This window comes from Cyprinodon tularosa, unplaced genomic scaffold (assembly GCF_016077235.1).
Source record: "Cyprinodon tularosa strain WSP-4 unplaced genomic scaffold, ASM1607723v1 ctg259, whole genome shotgun sequence".
Lineage (NCBI taxonomy): Eukaryota > Metazoa > Chordata > Actinopteri > Cyprinodontiformes > Cyprinodontidae > Cyprinodon > Cyprinodon tularosa.
In genome coordinates, this window is record NW_024038958.1 from 89,600 (window position 1) to 106,420 (window position 16,821).

Genomic DNA, 16,821 nt, shown 5'->3' on the forward strand with positions numbered 1-16,821 from the left:
CCCACACATGCTCAGGGAGAACATGCAAACTCCATGCAGAAAGACCCCGGGCTCGGAATCAAACCTAGATCTTCTTGCTGCAAGTGCGACCCACTGCCCTACCAAGCAGCCCATTTATTCATTAATGAATGAATGAATAAATAAACATTTAAATTACAGTTTTATAGCAGAAACCTGCTTTACTTTTGTTCAAACATTTGCCTCTGTTCATTGGCTCCATGATGCTGTCTGCTTTCTAATATTTTTAACCTCTAAGGCCAGAACTGGTGATATTAAATCAACAAAGGCAAACCGACACTAATTAGCTGATTCCTTTAGGGTGTGATGGAACTTGCATTTAGGAGTATTATTGTAAAGAAGCTGAATGCAAACATCCATCTATTTTCCGCCACGCTTATCCAAAGCGGGGTTGCACGGAGTGCTGGTGCCTATCTCCAGCAGTCAACATGGGCGGGAGGCGGGGTACACCCTGGACAGGTCACCAGTATGCAAAACATTATTCATCTAAATTACAATCAGGAATAATTTTTTAGTCAATCAGATCATTTGATTTGAAATATGATGCAGTTTGAGATCAAATGTGGAGGAATGAATACTATTAAGAAATCCACCTTTTCAAATTTAAGTTTTTCCCTCATATAATTTTTGCTGTTGTGTGTTTCAGTATAAAACAGAGTTATGAATATTAAAATAAATGTATTAATGTAGAGCTGTCAGTCTAAAATATAAACAATAGGAGATTATTAGAGGGTGCAAACCAAAGCCATCAAGAATAAAAAAAAAAATGTGTTTCTGTTGTGAAGATCCACAACATGAATAAAAAAAAAATAACACAACAATAACAATAATGAAAACAAATATAATGGCTCAAAATTCTACAGAAGACAAATAAAATAAATATGGATTTTTGTCAAATTTCTTTGGTTTCCCACAGAAAAAAAGGTATGTTTTTTGGGATGAACTGTCCAAAAATCTGTACTCAGTAAGTTTTTAAATCTGCTGAATTTTTCTAAAATGTTGCACATTTTGTTCCTCCAGATCGTCACACACCATCTGGCTGGCCTTGACATATGCTGCTGAGTTTCACTCCAACCACCATGTGGTCTTAAAGACTTTCATAGATCACAACTTTATAGCCCAGTGCCTCTGGTGGTGGAGAACTGTGTTACAATAACAAATACTGAAACAAACAAACCACCCAAAAAAAAAAAAAAAAAAAATCCCACATGCCCTTCAGGACAGGGAAAAAATACTTTGAAATATGTGGGTCTGGAATGCCGCCCTGATCTGTTATCCTGTTGTGTGGAGGAGGTTCCTGCACCTGCTGTTGTGATGAGAGCAGAAGAACACCAGACTGTAGGAGATACACCCAGTTCCAAGATGTATTAAACAACATAAAATACTTGTTTTCCAGTCCTGCTCCTTACATACATCCCACCATAAGATGCTCCATTCCCAGCTTCCTCTCTGTGCTCTCTGCTCAGGCTTTGAAAGATATTCCCCTCAAGGCCGCCTCTCTGTCTGCACAGTGCTTCCAAGCCCAGGGCTTAAACTACACAGAAAGAAAAAAATGCACTGCATCCACCACACCTGCAAGTTTCTTCAAAATATTTTTCCCCTTCTATTTTCAAGTGAACTAAAGAGAGGAATACACTGTAATGAAAGTACAGTCTGTGTAAAGCAATTCCCAGAGAAGGGCAGTTGCATGTCATTTGTTTAAGGATTTTACTTCCGAGGATTTTTTTAGCTTTGAACCATGAAGCGATTTATGATGCCATTTTATATCGTATAAAAGTATAAAAACCATCGTAATGAATAGACATAATTACAACCACCTGTTAGAAGAACTTATATTGTCCTTATGTACATTTATAGTTCACCATCACAACTGATAGTTAGTGTAAACAATTCATGCCATTTTTTTATGGATAGAATTTCCTTCTTTCATCTGCGGAATATTGCAAAAAATTAGAAATCTCCTGTCCAGGGGTGATGCTGAGAAACTAGTCCATGCATTTGTTACACAAGGCTGGACTATTGTAAGTCTTTACTATCAGGAAGTCCACAAACTGTAGTTAAAAGCCTTCAGCTGATCCAAAATGCTGCAGCCAGAGTTCTGATGAAAATTAAAAAAGAGAGATCATATCTTTCCTATCCTAGCTTCTCTTCATTGGCTTCCTGTTAAATCCAGAATAGAATTTAAAATCCTCCTTCTCACATTTAAAGCCTTAGATGGCCAAGCTCCATCTGATATCAGAGATATGATTGTTCCTTATGTTCCTAATAGAGCACTTCTTCTTAATAGAGCAATCTGCAGGTTAACTAGTGGTTCCTAGAATTTCTAAAAGTAGAATGGGAGGCAGATCTTTTAGTTATCAGGCTCCTCTCCTGTGGAACCAACTACCAGTTTTAGTCCGTGAGGCAGACACTGTCTACTTTTAAGGGTAGGCTTAAAATCTTCCTTTTTGATAAAGCTTATAGTTAGAGTGGCTCAGGTTATCCTGAGCTATCTCTAAAGTTATGCTGCTATAGGCTTAGACTGCTGGAGGACATAGGGAGCCCTATTTCATCATTCTGCTTCATTCTATGACTATTCTCCCATTATGCAGTATTTGTTAGTTCAATCTCTAACATTATGCTCTCTGCTGTTTCTCATACTGTAGTAGCTTTATGTGGTCTGTCCCTGTTTGGCTGTGACATCATCCTGGAGAGAAATATTTGCTGTGATGCTTCCATTACCAACTTCGTTTTTGGATGTTGGAGATCGGCCTGTTTTTCCAGTGTTGCCCTGTTTCTCTGACTTTGACTGGCTGGATGTGCTCTCTTCATCCTCTGACATGGGAGCTGCCTCAGAGCTCGTCTGCCTGGCTGTGTGTTTCCTGGACGGGGCCACCTTTTACAGCTGCTTTTTGCATCTCTGCTTCTGTCTCCTTGAACCCCAGTCGGCCTTGGCAGATGGCCGCTCACACTGAGCCTAGTTCTGCTGGAGGTTTCTTCCTGTTAAAGGGGAGTGTTTCCTCTCCACTGTCGCTTCAAGCGTGCTTAGTGTGAGGAATTGCATTCGAATCAATGAGTCGATGCAATCAACTGGTTTTCCTGAGATAGAAAACTTTGAATCAATTTAATTGTATGATCTGGTGAACTGTGAAGTGCCTTGAGATGACACACTGTCCAAACTGATTGTACTTTATTCAGTTATTTCTACCTTTATTGTACACTAACAGCTGTGAAAACAAATTACCCAGAGATCACACTACAGAATATAAATTATTTTTAAAAAGCTGTTTCTTTTTTCGTGGGCTCTTCACACCTGCTGTTCCTAAAATAGAAAATGTTTTGATGTTTTACGTTGCCACACCTTTAATCCTTACAGTCCTATACAAACCTACAAGATGTGCCGAAAGCTTTAAAGTCACCAACTCAAGTCCTCCCATTGTTCTTCCTAATAAAGGATTAAATACATTTATTAAAAAAAAGATTCTACATTTTCCAGGGCTAGATTTCACCACTGCAATAAAATAAATGTTTTTTTTTCTTTTACTCTTACTTGCAACAGTTGTAAAGAGGGTCATCATTAGTTTGCTTCTTTAGATCAAAATCGAGGTAGCAAGTTTCCATTTTGTTGATACCTGTGCTACAAGCAGGAAATCATGTATAGTTCCTAACTCTGATCCTTAAATCTGCTGTCTCATGTTTGACCAGCTTGTTCTCCCAGCATCAAGCCTCAAAGCTTCCAGTAATTCTGCCTCTGCCGTCAGTACCGCCTGCTGGGAGGTTCTGAAGTACTGAAAGGTGAAAGAGCAAAGAACCTCAAAATAAGCCTCTCAGCAGCAACAGCACTACCTGTGCTCGCTACATCAAAAGGCTGAACAGAAAGCAGCAGGAAGGTTTTACAGACCTGAGCTTGCTGAATAAGTAGACTGAAAAGCTCAGCACATAAACCCACATATTGATATGAAAGGGGGTAACCAGTAGCCGAAGGAAAGGAAATGAGGCTCACTCAGTTATTTGGGAAAAATGAGCAAAAGCATTCATACAGATCTTGATCAGATGACACAATATGAAGCAGCACATTAAGTGGAAGGAAAATGCTGTATGAAAAGAAAAACAAAAAAGGTTGGTGTGTTTTAATTGTTTGAACATGTCTAGATAATATTCAGTGTAGCCGTAGTCCTTTAGAATCTTCTAAATGTTCATAGCGTTGACCTGTTTGCAGTTCAATCTCAGTTTAAATGCCAGGTAGCATCATCCTAAACGAATGGCAACATGGCACAGTGGAAAATCCAACAGAATGGCTGACTATCCACCTAAAATGACAGGCCTGTTAGGAGAGAATTGATCAGAGATGAAAGCCAAAGGGCCCCATGGTAACTCTGGAGGAGCAGCACAGATGCACAGTCCAGGTGGACTTTTGTTAGTGCATTTATAAATCAAGCTTATTTCAAAAAGTGGGAAGAACAAAGTCATATTTGAAAGAAAAGTTGGTATTTTCACAAACCTTCATGCAGGAGACATAAATATGTGGGAGTTTTAGGCATCTCACATTACTCTGAACATATATTCCCCCATGATGAAACATAGTGGTGGCAGCTTCATGCTGTGGGGATGCTTTTCCCTCATTGAGAAAACAATGCTAGTACCAGATGATGGAAAGATGCATAAATTTAAGACAACAATTGGAGGTAACCTGTAAGAGGCTGGGAAGGAGGTTCACATTCAGCAGAAAAATAAGCATTAGATGGAACTAGAGCTGTGATGGCATGGCCTAGTCAAAGTTCAGATCTAACTACAATTGAGCGTTTGTTTTAAGCATTGAAACTTGGTATTTTAGTCCACCCTGACTGATCTTGAACTATTACTTAGAATCTATCATATAAAAGAGATAACAAACAATAAACACTGAATAAATCAAAATACCTTCACAGGAGAAAATATATGTGGGTGAACATAAAGAAACTTTACTTTTATGTTTAATATGATTTCATAGGATCCTAAATACAGTGAGGGTTTACCTGGTAGAGCTGCACAGTACAAATCCCATCTCTTTGTGGAACCTTCCTAGTGTGCCTGCTGCCAGATTTTTAAAAAGGAAGGTTGTCAGCTCCAAACAGCACAGAAGTTGGGAGCAGGAATTTTCCAAATGTCTTGTTCATGAACCATTTAAGCCTTTTGGAATAACCAACCCCTAATGAAAAACAACCAAACCATAACCCCCGTCCACAAAACAATAACCTTTGGTACATATGCAGTCAGAGTTTGCCCTTGGCAAACCGTTCAATCAAACCCTAAAGCAAATTTCTAGATGGGATAGAGCGTCGATTTTCGTCACTAATTAGAAAAACACTTATAAATCTGCCCCTGTCCCGTGGCGGCTAAATTTTTTAAGTTTGCTAACATCCGAACGCTTTCATTGTTGTATGTAAATGTGTTGGTGCGGCATAAACCATAAAACATGTGCTGAAGCTGATGCTGTGCGCACTTTTTTTTTCAAAGCTGAAGGTATAAAAGTTTGGAGGGCTGGGTTTTTTAAAAAGGTTTTAAAAAGGAAAACTTCCTACAAAGTTGGCGATCCTCTTAGACTTATGGCCGTCAAAACCCCGCCCAAATCCAATGGTTTTCGGGTCGGGTTTACGTGTAGCACTTCGTGGGACATCTTCTTTCGGGGTTTCCAAACAGTTCCATTGTCCTTCTCCACTGGGCTCTACGGTTGGACTGTGGAATACTCCCAGGAGCGAGGAAAATTTCCAGCCACCCATGGCTTTTGATGAGAGGAGCGCAGCCTACTCCAGTTTCCCCCCCGGCTGTGAAATTTTCCCCCCTAGCTCCTAAGGAGCCCACCCCATTTCCCTTTTACTTATCTAATCTGTTTTGGTAACAAAAGCTCATGCCATAGGTGGCTTGGAATGTTTGACACCTGTGCATCGGAAATTTTTTTTGAACACCTCCTTCCAACAATTATGGTACAGATAAAGTTACGCAAAATAGTGTATTGTTTGTTTTGAGCCTATTTTTGAAAGAGCCCCAAAATACAGCATCTATGGCAACAACCCAACCACACAGACCGAGAGATGCAGACATTCTGTCACCGCGATGCAGCTGAGGGGAAACCTAACGGCAAATTGACACCTGTGCAGAAGAGTAGTTAGGAGGTTGAAATCAGCAGGGGTGCAGCAAAGATCACACACAGACCTCGCTGTTCAAGTTGCTTTAAAACCTTAAATCTTAAATTATATAAAATTCTGCAACTTCAAATATGTGTTTTTTTTCTATATTTGATTTTAAAAATACAGATAAAACTGAAAAAGGCATCAAATGAATGAAACTGACCAAATGTACAGAAGTAGAACCAAAAAGCAACGCTACGCCTCTAATTACAAGTTTAAAAAGCGCATCACTCTATACTTCAATTTTCCACTGAAGCTTTTTCAAAATGATCCCAGAGGGAAGGAGTAAAGAAGAGAAATAGCCTTTCGTCTTTTATAAAGGTTAATAGAAAAAAGAACAAAATAAATCTGAATAAAAACAAAATCGCTTTCATCTCTGTGGGGAACCTAAATCCTCAGTGCTGCTGCTGCCAGATTTTAAATTAAAAAGGTGGAGCGTTGTGATGCTCAAACAGCACAGTAATGTGCCGTGAGCAGACGGATGCTCGCTCATGCCTGAACATTGTTCATGAACCTTTTTGCCTTTTGGATGAACCAAACTAATGAAAAACATCATATCAAACACATAGACCCACAGTAACAATAACTAATGGGAATCCTTTGGTACTATGTGGCTGATTAGACCTTAGGCACCTGTTCAATCAAAACCCTAAAAGCAAATGTATAAAGGATAGAGTTTGCAGTCAGAGTTTTTTCATATTGCTCATAAAAATTAGAAAAACAAACTTATAATTATCTGCACTCTGTCAGTACTCTAAATTAATAATTAAGTATTGTCTTAAAATTATACCTGAATCATTAAATATTTGTTTTAAGCTAAACTCAGGTGTGATGGTGCCGGATAAAAAACAAAATAAAACATGGTGGTGTAGCATGATGCTGTGGGACTTTTTTTCTTCAAAGCTGGTTAGAGGTGATAAAAAGGTTGATGGATTTAGAGGCGCAAACCGCTAGGTTTTGCTAATCAGTAAAACACATGGACTTTCACTTTCAAACAGGACAAACAGCTTCAGCTACAACAGAATTGTACAAATCTAAATCCTTTTATATGATTAAATGGCCTAGTCAAAGCCCAGCTCTAAATCCAAATGGTAATTATCTGGGGTCGGGTTATTGGTGTAGCAGCTTCAGTAGGGACATCTTCTTTCAAAAGGGTAATGTAAATGGGGCTATAGTCCCTCCAGTGTGTCCTGGGTCTCCCTCTGGGCCTCCTCCCGGTTGGACATGCCTGGAACACCTCACCAGGGAAGCGTCCAGGAGGCATACTAACCAGATGCCCGAGCCACCTCAACTGGCTCCTCTTGATGTGGAGGAGCAGCAGCTCTACTCCGAGTCCTCCCCGGATGACTGATCTCCTCACCCTATCTCTAAGGGAGGCCGAGCCCCACTATGGAAATAGCTACTTTCAGCCTTTTGTATCTAGGATCTCGTTCTTTCGGTCATGACCCAAAGCTCATGCCCATAGATGAGGGTAGGAACGTAGATCGACCTGTAAATCAGGAGCTTTGTCTTTTGACTCAGCTTTCTCCTCATCACAACAGATACATACAGATACACGCTTCACAGCAGACGCTGCACCGATCCGCCTATTGATCTCCTGCTCCATCTTCCCCTCATTTGTGAACAAGACCCCAAGATACTTAAACTCCTCCGCCAGGGGCAGTACATCCCCCCCCAACCCGGAGAAGGCACTCTACCCTTCAAGACCATGGTCTGGGATTTGGAGGCACCGAGTCCAAGTTATGTTAGGAAAAAAAAAAAAAGAGTGGTGTAGAATTCAGGTGTTCTGACCTTTAGGAGTGACAAAACAATGCAAGTCACACTTGCATTAATTATAAAAAAATGTAAGGAACCCTGGTATTTTTATTCATATGTTAATTGATACTAAACAGAAGATCTAGAAGTGATTTTCCTGTTCTAACTTTATTTTACATATTGGTTCTTACTTCATATCCATATTTCATGGTTCCCACTCAGAAAGGGTCTTTAAAATTTCCAGCCAATTAATCTTGTTCAGGTGAATCAACACCAGTTTCAGGAAAGCAGGAAGGAACATATTCAGGTTTCTTGAGTGAGAACCCTTTACGACCCTCACGGTGGTATTTTCTCACTACAAAGAACTCACAGTTATCGCTACATCTCAGACTCGGGAGGCTACTTTGGAAACTAAAAGTCTCCTCCAGCTTAATGGGATAATAAAACCATAATGGACCTAAGAAACCACACCAGGAATGAAGTCATGTTGGTACTGCTGCCTCAGAGAGCAGATCACAGAGCCGGAGCATTAAGGAGGCACAAGCAGCTGTGATTAAACCAAGGGATGATGATGATCCTCTGCTTTGACACGGCCTCATTTGGTCTCGTGGTTGCCTGCATACCTTGGCTTCCAGCGGGCAAAATACCCCTAGGGTTCCTAAAATACACAGCAGGCTTATCCAGTCAGTGAGCAGCAACGAGGCCAGGCTGCAAGCCTGAACAAGCTGGTCAGCAGAGCAATACTCAAGTAGCAGTAAGGTGGGGAGGTATGTCAGCTGCAGCTTATTTTGCTAAAAAAAAAATGTAAAGTTTATTTAGTAACGGTATAGTTCTATTAAAAACGGATATAGAAGAAATATAAATTAGCGAATACTTTAATGCATTTGGACTATCTCATTTGCTGCAACCTGTTGTCTTTATTTAGCCAATCCTGAATCTTAAGAGCACTTCTAAAAGAGCATTGGAGTTAATTTGGGAATCAAGGCTGATAAGGCCACTGAGGTCACCAAGGTTGAGTTGAGGTATGCTGAGAATAAAGATGTTGACGAATCACAATGTCATGACTGACACCTAGTGGCCACACACAGTCACTGCATGTCAGTAAGTCAGGTTCTAATGAGGTAAAACTATTACCGTATTAAGGCTCATTTCAATTATCTACCATTTATTAGTGTTACTACTAGCTACAAAAATTACATTTCCTATCACAGGAAAATATTTTTTTAAACAGAAATAGTGTGTCTATGCAATGTCCCCATTAATCATTAGTGTCTCATTTTGCTCATTGAATTTGAGTCAAGCAGTCAAAAGGTCATAACCCAGCCTTAAAGGTACACAGTGCCGTATCCTGGCATTTCAGTTTAAGGTTAAGTGGAAGGAAAAGGTATTCCAAAGAATAAAAAAGGTGCACAAGAAAACTGGATAGCAAGATTCCTGAGAAAAATGTAGAGCAAACCATATTTAGGATTTTCCTTGTTAAGCCACTTCTGAACTCACCATTTAACTTTAGCTGAAAATGAAAATGCTGGACCATTGTTGGAAGAATGAAGGACAGAATCCACATTGTTTAGAGTCCAATGTAAAGCTTCCAAAAGTCCCACATGAATTGGGTGCCATGTATTTGTGTTTTCCCGCTTTATTTGATCAGAATCTACAGCTTTTCCTCCCAAACCTCCATCTTTCTAGAGACGCACATTAGTTACAGGGCGAGTAAAACCAACCTAAACTTCCGAGGCCCCTCCCCTAAACTCCAAAAAGTTATTCAAAGGTTGTACTTTCTGAACTGATCCTATACAATTACAACATCAAACCAAAGAAACATCTGGGCACAGATGTGTGTGCATGACATCAAATCTTTAATTTTAAAAACTTCCTTGATCGTTGCTAACCAGGCACAATCAGAAAACATGAACAATGCACTGGATTGACGTTGGTTTAAATAATGGAGGTGAAAACATTAAACAGCACAGAAAGTCTTTGATTTTTTTTCCACCATTAGTGTATTCTAAAACAAACCATTATGAACTGCAGCAGTTATAGATTTGAACCAAGTCAAAAGCTGGAAGTCTTTAGATTCGTCTGATTACAAATACCCTAGCCTGCATCATCCCCCCCACTGTTAATAAGGCAGTAAATGTTTAAATGAGGGATCAGAGATTTCTATAAACAAAAAAGTGTTTTAACTTCATGTAATTTAATGATGCAAGATTAGGGTCCAACGGCTCCGACCTCGAGCGGGCGCCGCGTGGATTAATCCAACACAGCTGAGAGCAGACAGCTGATGGCTGCTCCTGCACCTTCGGACATTTCAGTCAGTTTAACTGGCCTGTTCCGTTCCGCTCACAGCTGATCTGAAGCCCAGCAGGTAAAACGGAGGATTGGAGCCAGGCTGTGTCATCATCTGAGTCTGGGGAAGATTCTGATGAAGAGGATCATGCTTATAAAAGTGAAGGAGACCAGGATGAGCATCAGCCACAGCAGCCAGTTCACAGACTTCTTGGAGTGCTGCTCCAGCCGCTCAGACTCCGTCTTCAGCTTTTCAAAGTTAAGGTCAGCTTGACGCATAGATTGGCTCAAGGTCTGGAAAGATAAAAAACATAATTTGCATTAAATCCAAGTTAGAGAGAGTTTCTAGGATGTTTTTGTTAAAAGAGTAAGAACAGGTGAAACATAAAGGTGAATTCTGCTTCCAAAGAAGAGACATTTTGTACGTTTTTACTGAAAAATATCTTTACAATATCATTTTTATTTGAACCTTTACCCCTAAAACATTGTTTGATGCGCAGACCAGACGCCTCAGTAGTTCCCTGTGATTTATCTATAAGCCTGTAGACCAGACATCCCCAAAGTCGGTCCTGGAGGGCTGCTGTCCTGCAGGTTTTGGAGGTTTCTCTGCATTAGCACAGCTGATTTTGACGACAGCAGTTCAGCAAAAGCCTGTCAATCACCTATTAATGTCAATCAGCCGTGCTGGAGCAGGGACACCTCTAAAACCAGCAGGACAGCGGCCCTCGAGCAACGACTGCAGACTATTTTCCCTGAATTTACTTCAGAGGTTCCTGCGCTGTTCAGCAGACATGACGTCAAGGATGTCCATGTTAAATGGGTTAGATCTAAAAAACAATTGAGGTTTTATATTCAAAATGAATTTTGTGGATAGACACCAATAACTCCACATAAGATGAAAAAAGTAAAACAAAAAAATTGCAGTTCTGTGTTTTGGCCACAGGTGGCAGTATCATTAGAAAAAGCCATCATGCCTTTTTAACCCTTTCAGAGTGTATGTAGGTGTATTGGCTGAAGGCGTCTCCAGCAAGGTTTAAAAGGTTGTGTAATTTTCATTAGATTGTATTTATATTTGGATTTTCACTTCTGATTTTCAACTCTATTTTAGTTTTTTAGTTTTTTGTAACATCTGTTAGCTAGTTTAGTTTTTATTTTTAAGGTTTAGTTTCAGTGTAGTCCTTTTTTAGCTTCAGTTTTAGTTTAGTCATACATATTGGGGGCAGGACTACTGGTGGTAGGAGAAAAAAAAAAGCAAAACAGAAACCTGAGACTTAAACTCATACTAATGCATTATCATAAAGATATAAAACAAAAACTAGACATTTCCTCTAAATCTTTTTTTTCCCCCCCTTCTAGTTTTTATCTCAATAAAATTTTTTTTCCCTAAATCTAATTTTCGTTATTTCGTTTGTTTAAGTTAATGATAATATTTCTGGTTTCCAGTCTTCTTTTTCTCACCTCTTCTAACAGATGCAGATATTTTGACCCAACTGTCCAACATCAGCTGCACCCAGGGAATCGTCTTTTTAACAACTGTGGGATCAGTTAGCTGGACCTTTATCAAATTAGCTCAGTCACAAAAAAAATACAGGCATGTTTTGCAAAAATTTAGATTTAATTTTGCTCTACTGCAAACCCTGAATTAGATAATATTTAGTTCTGATGTATTTAGGCAGCAGAACGCTGTAGCTACCTGATTGTCCTGTTTGATGATGTTTTGAGCTGCCAGAGTGTTGTTCTTCAGATTCCTGGCTAGGTTGAGCATGTCCTCTGCCAGTTTCTCCTGCAGGTTGTGATGGTGTTGCAGGACGGCGTCCAGCTCGGCTGCCGACTGGCGCTCATCCAGAGGAAGGCCTCTGCGTGATTTTTAAAGAGTTGAGATGAGTCAAGAGAATCGTTGGGACATTTGTTTTGTCAAACAATGATGTTACCTTCTATTTCTTAGGTCTCCATCCGTCGTACCTGAAAACATTGACACCTTCTTAGAACATCCATTATGTAAACATGATAAAAACTTCTTAAAAGGTCTGAAAATTTAAGAGGTCTCTTACCTTTAGCAGACAACCGCTGCAGAGTGAAAACATAATAACACGATTTTAAACATATTACAGCTCTTTTAAATATATTTGTTTTCATAAAAGTTATATCAGAAAGTCAACTATTTGTCATCTCACCGTGCCGAGCAGCTCGTCTCTCATCTCCCCTGTACATCTGGCCTTCGACTGAATGTGAACTGTTTTAGTGGCTGGCATCCTCTCATTGGCTATCGTAGGCGTACGACCTGGAGCAAGGAACTGATTGGCTAAAGCCTTTTCTGTTGGTGACGGCTAAGAAAGAGCAGCGGAGACAAGAGAAACACAACATTATCAGAATGACATAAAAAAAGCTTCTTTAGGTTGGAATCATAGAGTTATCCTTAAAGGAATAGTACACCCAAAACATGATTAGCCTTCATTTTCTACTCACCTCCATGCTGAACAACACTCTGGAGTACTTTTTTGATATCTCAAATGCATCTGGAGATCTGGGAGGCTTCTTGCTGTCTGCTGACATTCAAATAATGGAGGTCCATGGCGCCCGAGACAGAAAGGTCCATAAAAGTCCACAAAAACGTGTCAATATTCCTCCATACTGCTCGTCCAATGTAATCCAAGTGTCCTGAGTGGGTAGCATCCAGAATTTACTCGAAACGAAGTCATTTAGAATGTTTTTAGAGCATAAACAGTAGTGTATAGGATTTCCTAATAGCGCCCCCATGCGCGCTCACGATTCTACGGAAGCCGGCAGACCAAACCAGCGCATTCAGCTCGGCAAAGAACTCATGCTCTTCCTCAACACTGAAGTCCTCAGACATTTTTCTTTCGTTGTTTCTTTCTTTGCACAGGTAAACAGCACATTTCTTCTTCTACGCTTGCATTATCGGCAGACCAGACGCTGAATGCGCACTTTCTTCCGGTTTGGTCTGCCGGCTTCCGTAGAATCGTGAGCGCGCATGGGGGCGCTATTAGGAAATCCTATACACTACTGTTTATGCTCTAAAAACATTCTAAATGACTTCGTTTCGAGTAAATTCTGGATGCTACCCACTCAGGACACTTGGATTACATTGGACGAGCAGTATGGAGGAATATTGACACGTTTTTGTGGACTTTTATGGACCTTTCTGTCTCGGGCGCCATGGACCTCCATTATTTGAATGTCAGCAGACAGCAAGAAGCCTCCCAGATCTCCAGATGCATTTGAGATATCAAAAAAGTACTCCAGAGTGTTGTTCAGCATGGAGGTGAGTAGAAAATGAAGGCTAATCATGTTTTGGGTGTACTATTCCTTTAACTCTGAGTTTTTGGACAAATAACCATATTTTTTTGCCTGATTTAGTGATAAATACAAAAGAAAGCTCATTATAGTGGGGCATGTTAAAATTAAAAAAGTTAAACAAGGTTCTAATGGATCCTAGTGATGTATTTGAAACATTAGGAAAGAAGAAAGTCCTTGCTAAATGTAGTGATTTTTCACATAATTTACATTGTTATGGTGATAACAGCTGGTTTTCGTTATTTAAAAAGTCAAATTGATCCATTTTGTAAAACTAAAATCAGGTGTTACAGAGACAGAGATATGAAGACCAAAAGAATTCAGGGACACCTTAATTCTTATGATCTCAATTCAGACAAAATACAACTATAAAAGATATTTACTTAACGCTAAAGCAACCCAATCCAACCCAAGTGCTGCAGATAAACTAGTCAAAGTGTGCTTTGTTTCAGGACAGGAATATTGTAATTCTTCAATATGAGAAAGTCAGAAAAATGCTGCAGTCTGAGTGTAAATGAAAAATAAAAGCAGAAATCCTATTTTCCAACTCTGGCTTCTAGTCACTTGCCCCCTTTTAAAATATATTTCACTTTTAAAAGCTTTAAAGTGATCAAGCAGTCCACTGACTTTAATAAGGGAAGTTTTATATGTCAAGTTAAACTGGAAAGCATTACCTCATAATGTCACGATTGGACTGTATGGAGTAAATGAGTCCAGTTTGAATTATTAGATGTAGAATGAATGAAGTGAAAGGTCTCAAATCTTACCAGCTTCTCTGCTTTCAGAAGTCCTTTTAGAAAATCGACTTTTCTTGTATATTCTGTCAGGACCTCTTGTGTTGGTTTGCTGCAAGAAGACAACTACTGATGGATCAAAATGGTACTGTAACATGAATGTGTTCACAGTGACAGAGCTCTGGCTGCCAAAATAGATAGAAAATATGTCATCAAGTTCTAAGTTTCCAACTGAATATAAAAAAAAATAAATAAATGGCTGAGATAAAAATCAAGCGTGGTCTAACCTTGGGTTTTTCCTCAGAGCCACCAACATGTCTTCCAGAGCTGCAACATACTACAAAAAAAACAAAATAATAGAAAATGCAGAAACTTAATTTGAATGTTTACCAATTACAGCTTGTCAAGCTTTATTTTTAATTTTTTTTCAAGCAATGATAAACACGAAAAGCAAAATTAATGGGGTTGTGGTTGAAATACCGGCTGCGAATAGAATAAAAGATACAGTTTGCTTCTTGTTATTGAGTGACCTTAGTTTTTCTTGAGCAGTATACACCACACAGCAGTCTAAGTTAAATCTCCTCGACATGCTGTGTACTGCTGGTCAGCTGGCTGAAAGATTGTTGCTTTAAAAAAAAATAATAATAATTGTTGTTTTAAAAAAATACATGCTAAAAACAAAGTACAGTGTTTTGCAGCCTAATATAAACTAATGTTAACTATTAATAAGGTATTATTCAATCACTGTGGATCACTATGAGTCAAACAACAGCATTAAGGCTAATACACTAGCAGTAATCTATGCTCTTATGAGCAGGGGTCGCCATGGCAACTCATTGGAAATGGCTTACAGGTCTGACAGATGCTCGATCTGATAATGGGGGTTAGATATTGGCTCAAATATTGACAAATTAGCTAGATGGTATTTCTGATCAGGTCATTTCTTTTTATTTATTAATATCATACAAAGATATATATCAATCTATTGTGATCAAGAGTTTATTATTTTGGAAGATGAGAACTTTAAACAGAAAATGATACCTTTAAAGGGTATTAAAATTGACTTTTTTAAACGAAAGTATCAGTAAAACTAACCACCCGTTAATAATTGTCGAATCTAGATGTCATTCGTTTAAAAATACAAGAAGTGCAAAAAAGGATTAAAGCTTATTCCCCAAAAGCTGCTTTCTGACGACGTGGCTAACAGAGCAGCTACCGATGACGGTGCATTACAGTTCAAACGTAACTGCTTTTTGTAACAACAGGTCACCTTCTCCAATCTCCATTCCGCTTCCCCTCGTTTTTCCGACGCCATGGATTCACAGCGGGACAACAATCTGATAAAATTAATCTCCAGTCTGGATGACGCCATGTTGGAAGTGAACACTGTCGCAGCCGTATGACGAATGGTGACTAGATGATGGCTGGCTGATGACGTCTTCACCAGTCTCTTGTTTTCTTTTTTTCTCGCCCCACTTATAATACGGAATGGGATTAGGGCCAATGGGGGAAAAAAATAGTTAACTGATTTTTTTATTTTATTTTCTCAGAATTCTGACTTTATTTTTAGAATTCGGACTGAATTCTGACAGCTAACAAACATGTTAGCATCAAGCTGTAGCCATGTCTGTTTTAGAGATTAAACTAGCTCTCTTGTTTTATTCACCTTCTGCTCTTCCATTAATTAAATAGCATCACGTGGGGACCCCTCGGGCACGTAAAACAATTGCCTAATTCTGTCATTTTCCACCAATGTATCACTGGCCCAACAAACATCTGTCAAAACATATTTGTAAGTGAAGCTGAGTTCTCCCACATCTCTTCCTTCATGGTGCCCATCTAGATAAGATCCAAAAATCTGAGATTAAAGTCAGAATTCTGAGAAGAAAGTCAGAATTCTAAAAAAAAAAGCAGAATTCTGAGATTAAAGTCAGAATTCTGAGAAAAAAGGCAGAATTCTGAGATTAAAGTCAGAATTCTGAGAAAAAAGGCAGAATTCTGAGATTAAAGTCAGAATTCTGAGAAGAAAGGCAGAATTCTGAGATTAAAGGCAGAATTCTGAGATTAAAGTCAGAATTCTGACTTTTTTACTATATTAAACTGAAATATTTAAAAATCAGTTAACCTTTTTTTATTTTTTGAGTGGCCTTAATCCTCCTCCATAATACGAGAAAGCAATACATCTTGTTTAACCATAGCCTGAAGAGTTAAAGGGAATGCTTTTAAGATCTGCTTATATTTACTGTCGGTACAATAGATTTAATAATTTTCACAGAATTTTTCAAAATATAACAGTCCATAAAATGAGAAACAGCCAAGATTCCTTTTTATTCCAATCGTCAACAATTATAGATATTTATATCACTCAGGATGTACCTATTGTTCCAGTTATGAGGAACCTGTTTATGAAAGTCAGACCTACTTTTTGGAACACTAAATTGGGTATATATGACCAAATTGAAAGATTATTTAATATAGATTTCAGCCATGTAAGTTTCAATATATCATTCTTCACCTTCTTTATCTACCTTCTTTATAAGTTTTAATCGTGTCATTTTTGCTTGTGT

At 38.9% G+C, this 16,821-nt stretch overlaps 1 protein-coding gene across 1 annotated transcript; it reads right to left on the minus strand.

The window, feature by feature from the left end:
- Positions 1-9,499: 9,499 nt before the first annotated feature.
- On the minus strand, positions 9,500-15,677 carry use1 (unconventional SNARE in the ER 1 homolog (S. cerevisiae)). Its single transcript, XM_038288574.1, has 8 exons — positions 15,525-15,677; positions 14,542-14,591; positions 14,288-14,366; positions 12,380-12,532; positions 12,257-12,272; positions 12,137-12,167; positions 11,899-12,061; positions 9,500-10,499 (listed from the first exon to the last, which is right to left on the minus strand). Exons 1-8 carry the CDS (start codon positions 15,624-15,626, stop codon positions 10,317-10,319), a joined length of 777 nt encoding a protein of 258 aa, XP_038144502.1. The 5' UTR covers positions 15,627-15,677; the 3' UTR covers positions 9,500-10,316.
- Positions 15,678-16,821: the final 1,144 nt, after the last annotated feature.

Coding starts and splice junctions, on each gene's coding strand:
- use1 (XM_038288574.1), bottom strand. CDS start 15,626: ATGGCGTCATCCAGACTGGAGATTAATTTTATCAGATTGTTGTCCCGC. Junction 12,533..14,287: donor TTCTGAAAGCAGAGAAGCTG/GTAAGATTTGAG, acceptor GCTCTTTCTTAG/CCGTCACCAACAGAAAAGGC. Junction 12,062..12,136: donor GGAGACCTAAGAAATAGAAG/GTAACATCATTG, acceptor AAAATCACGCAG/AGGCCTTCCTCTGGATGAGC.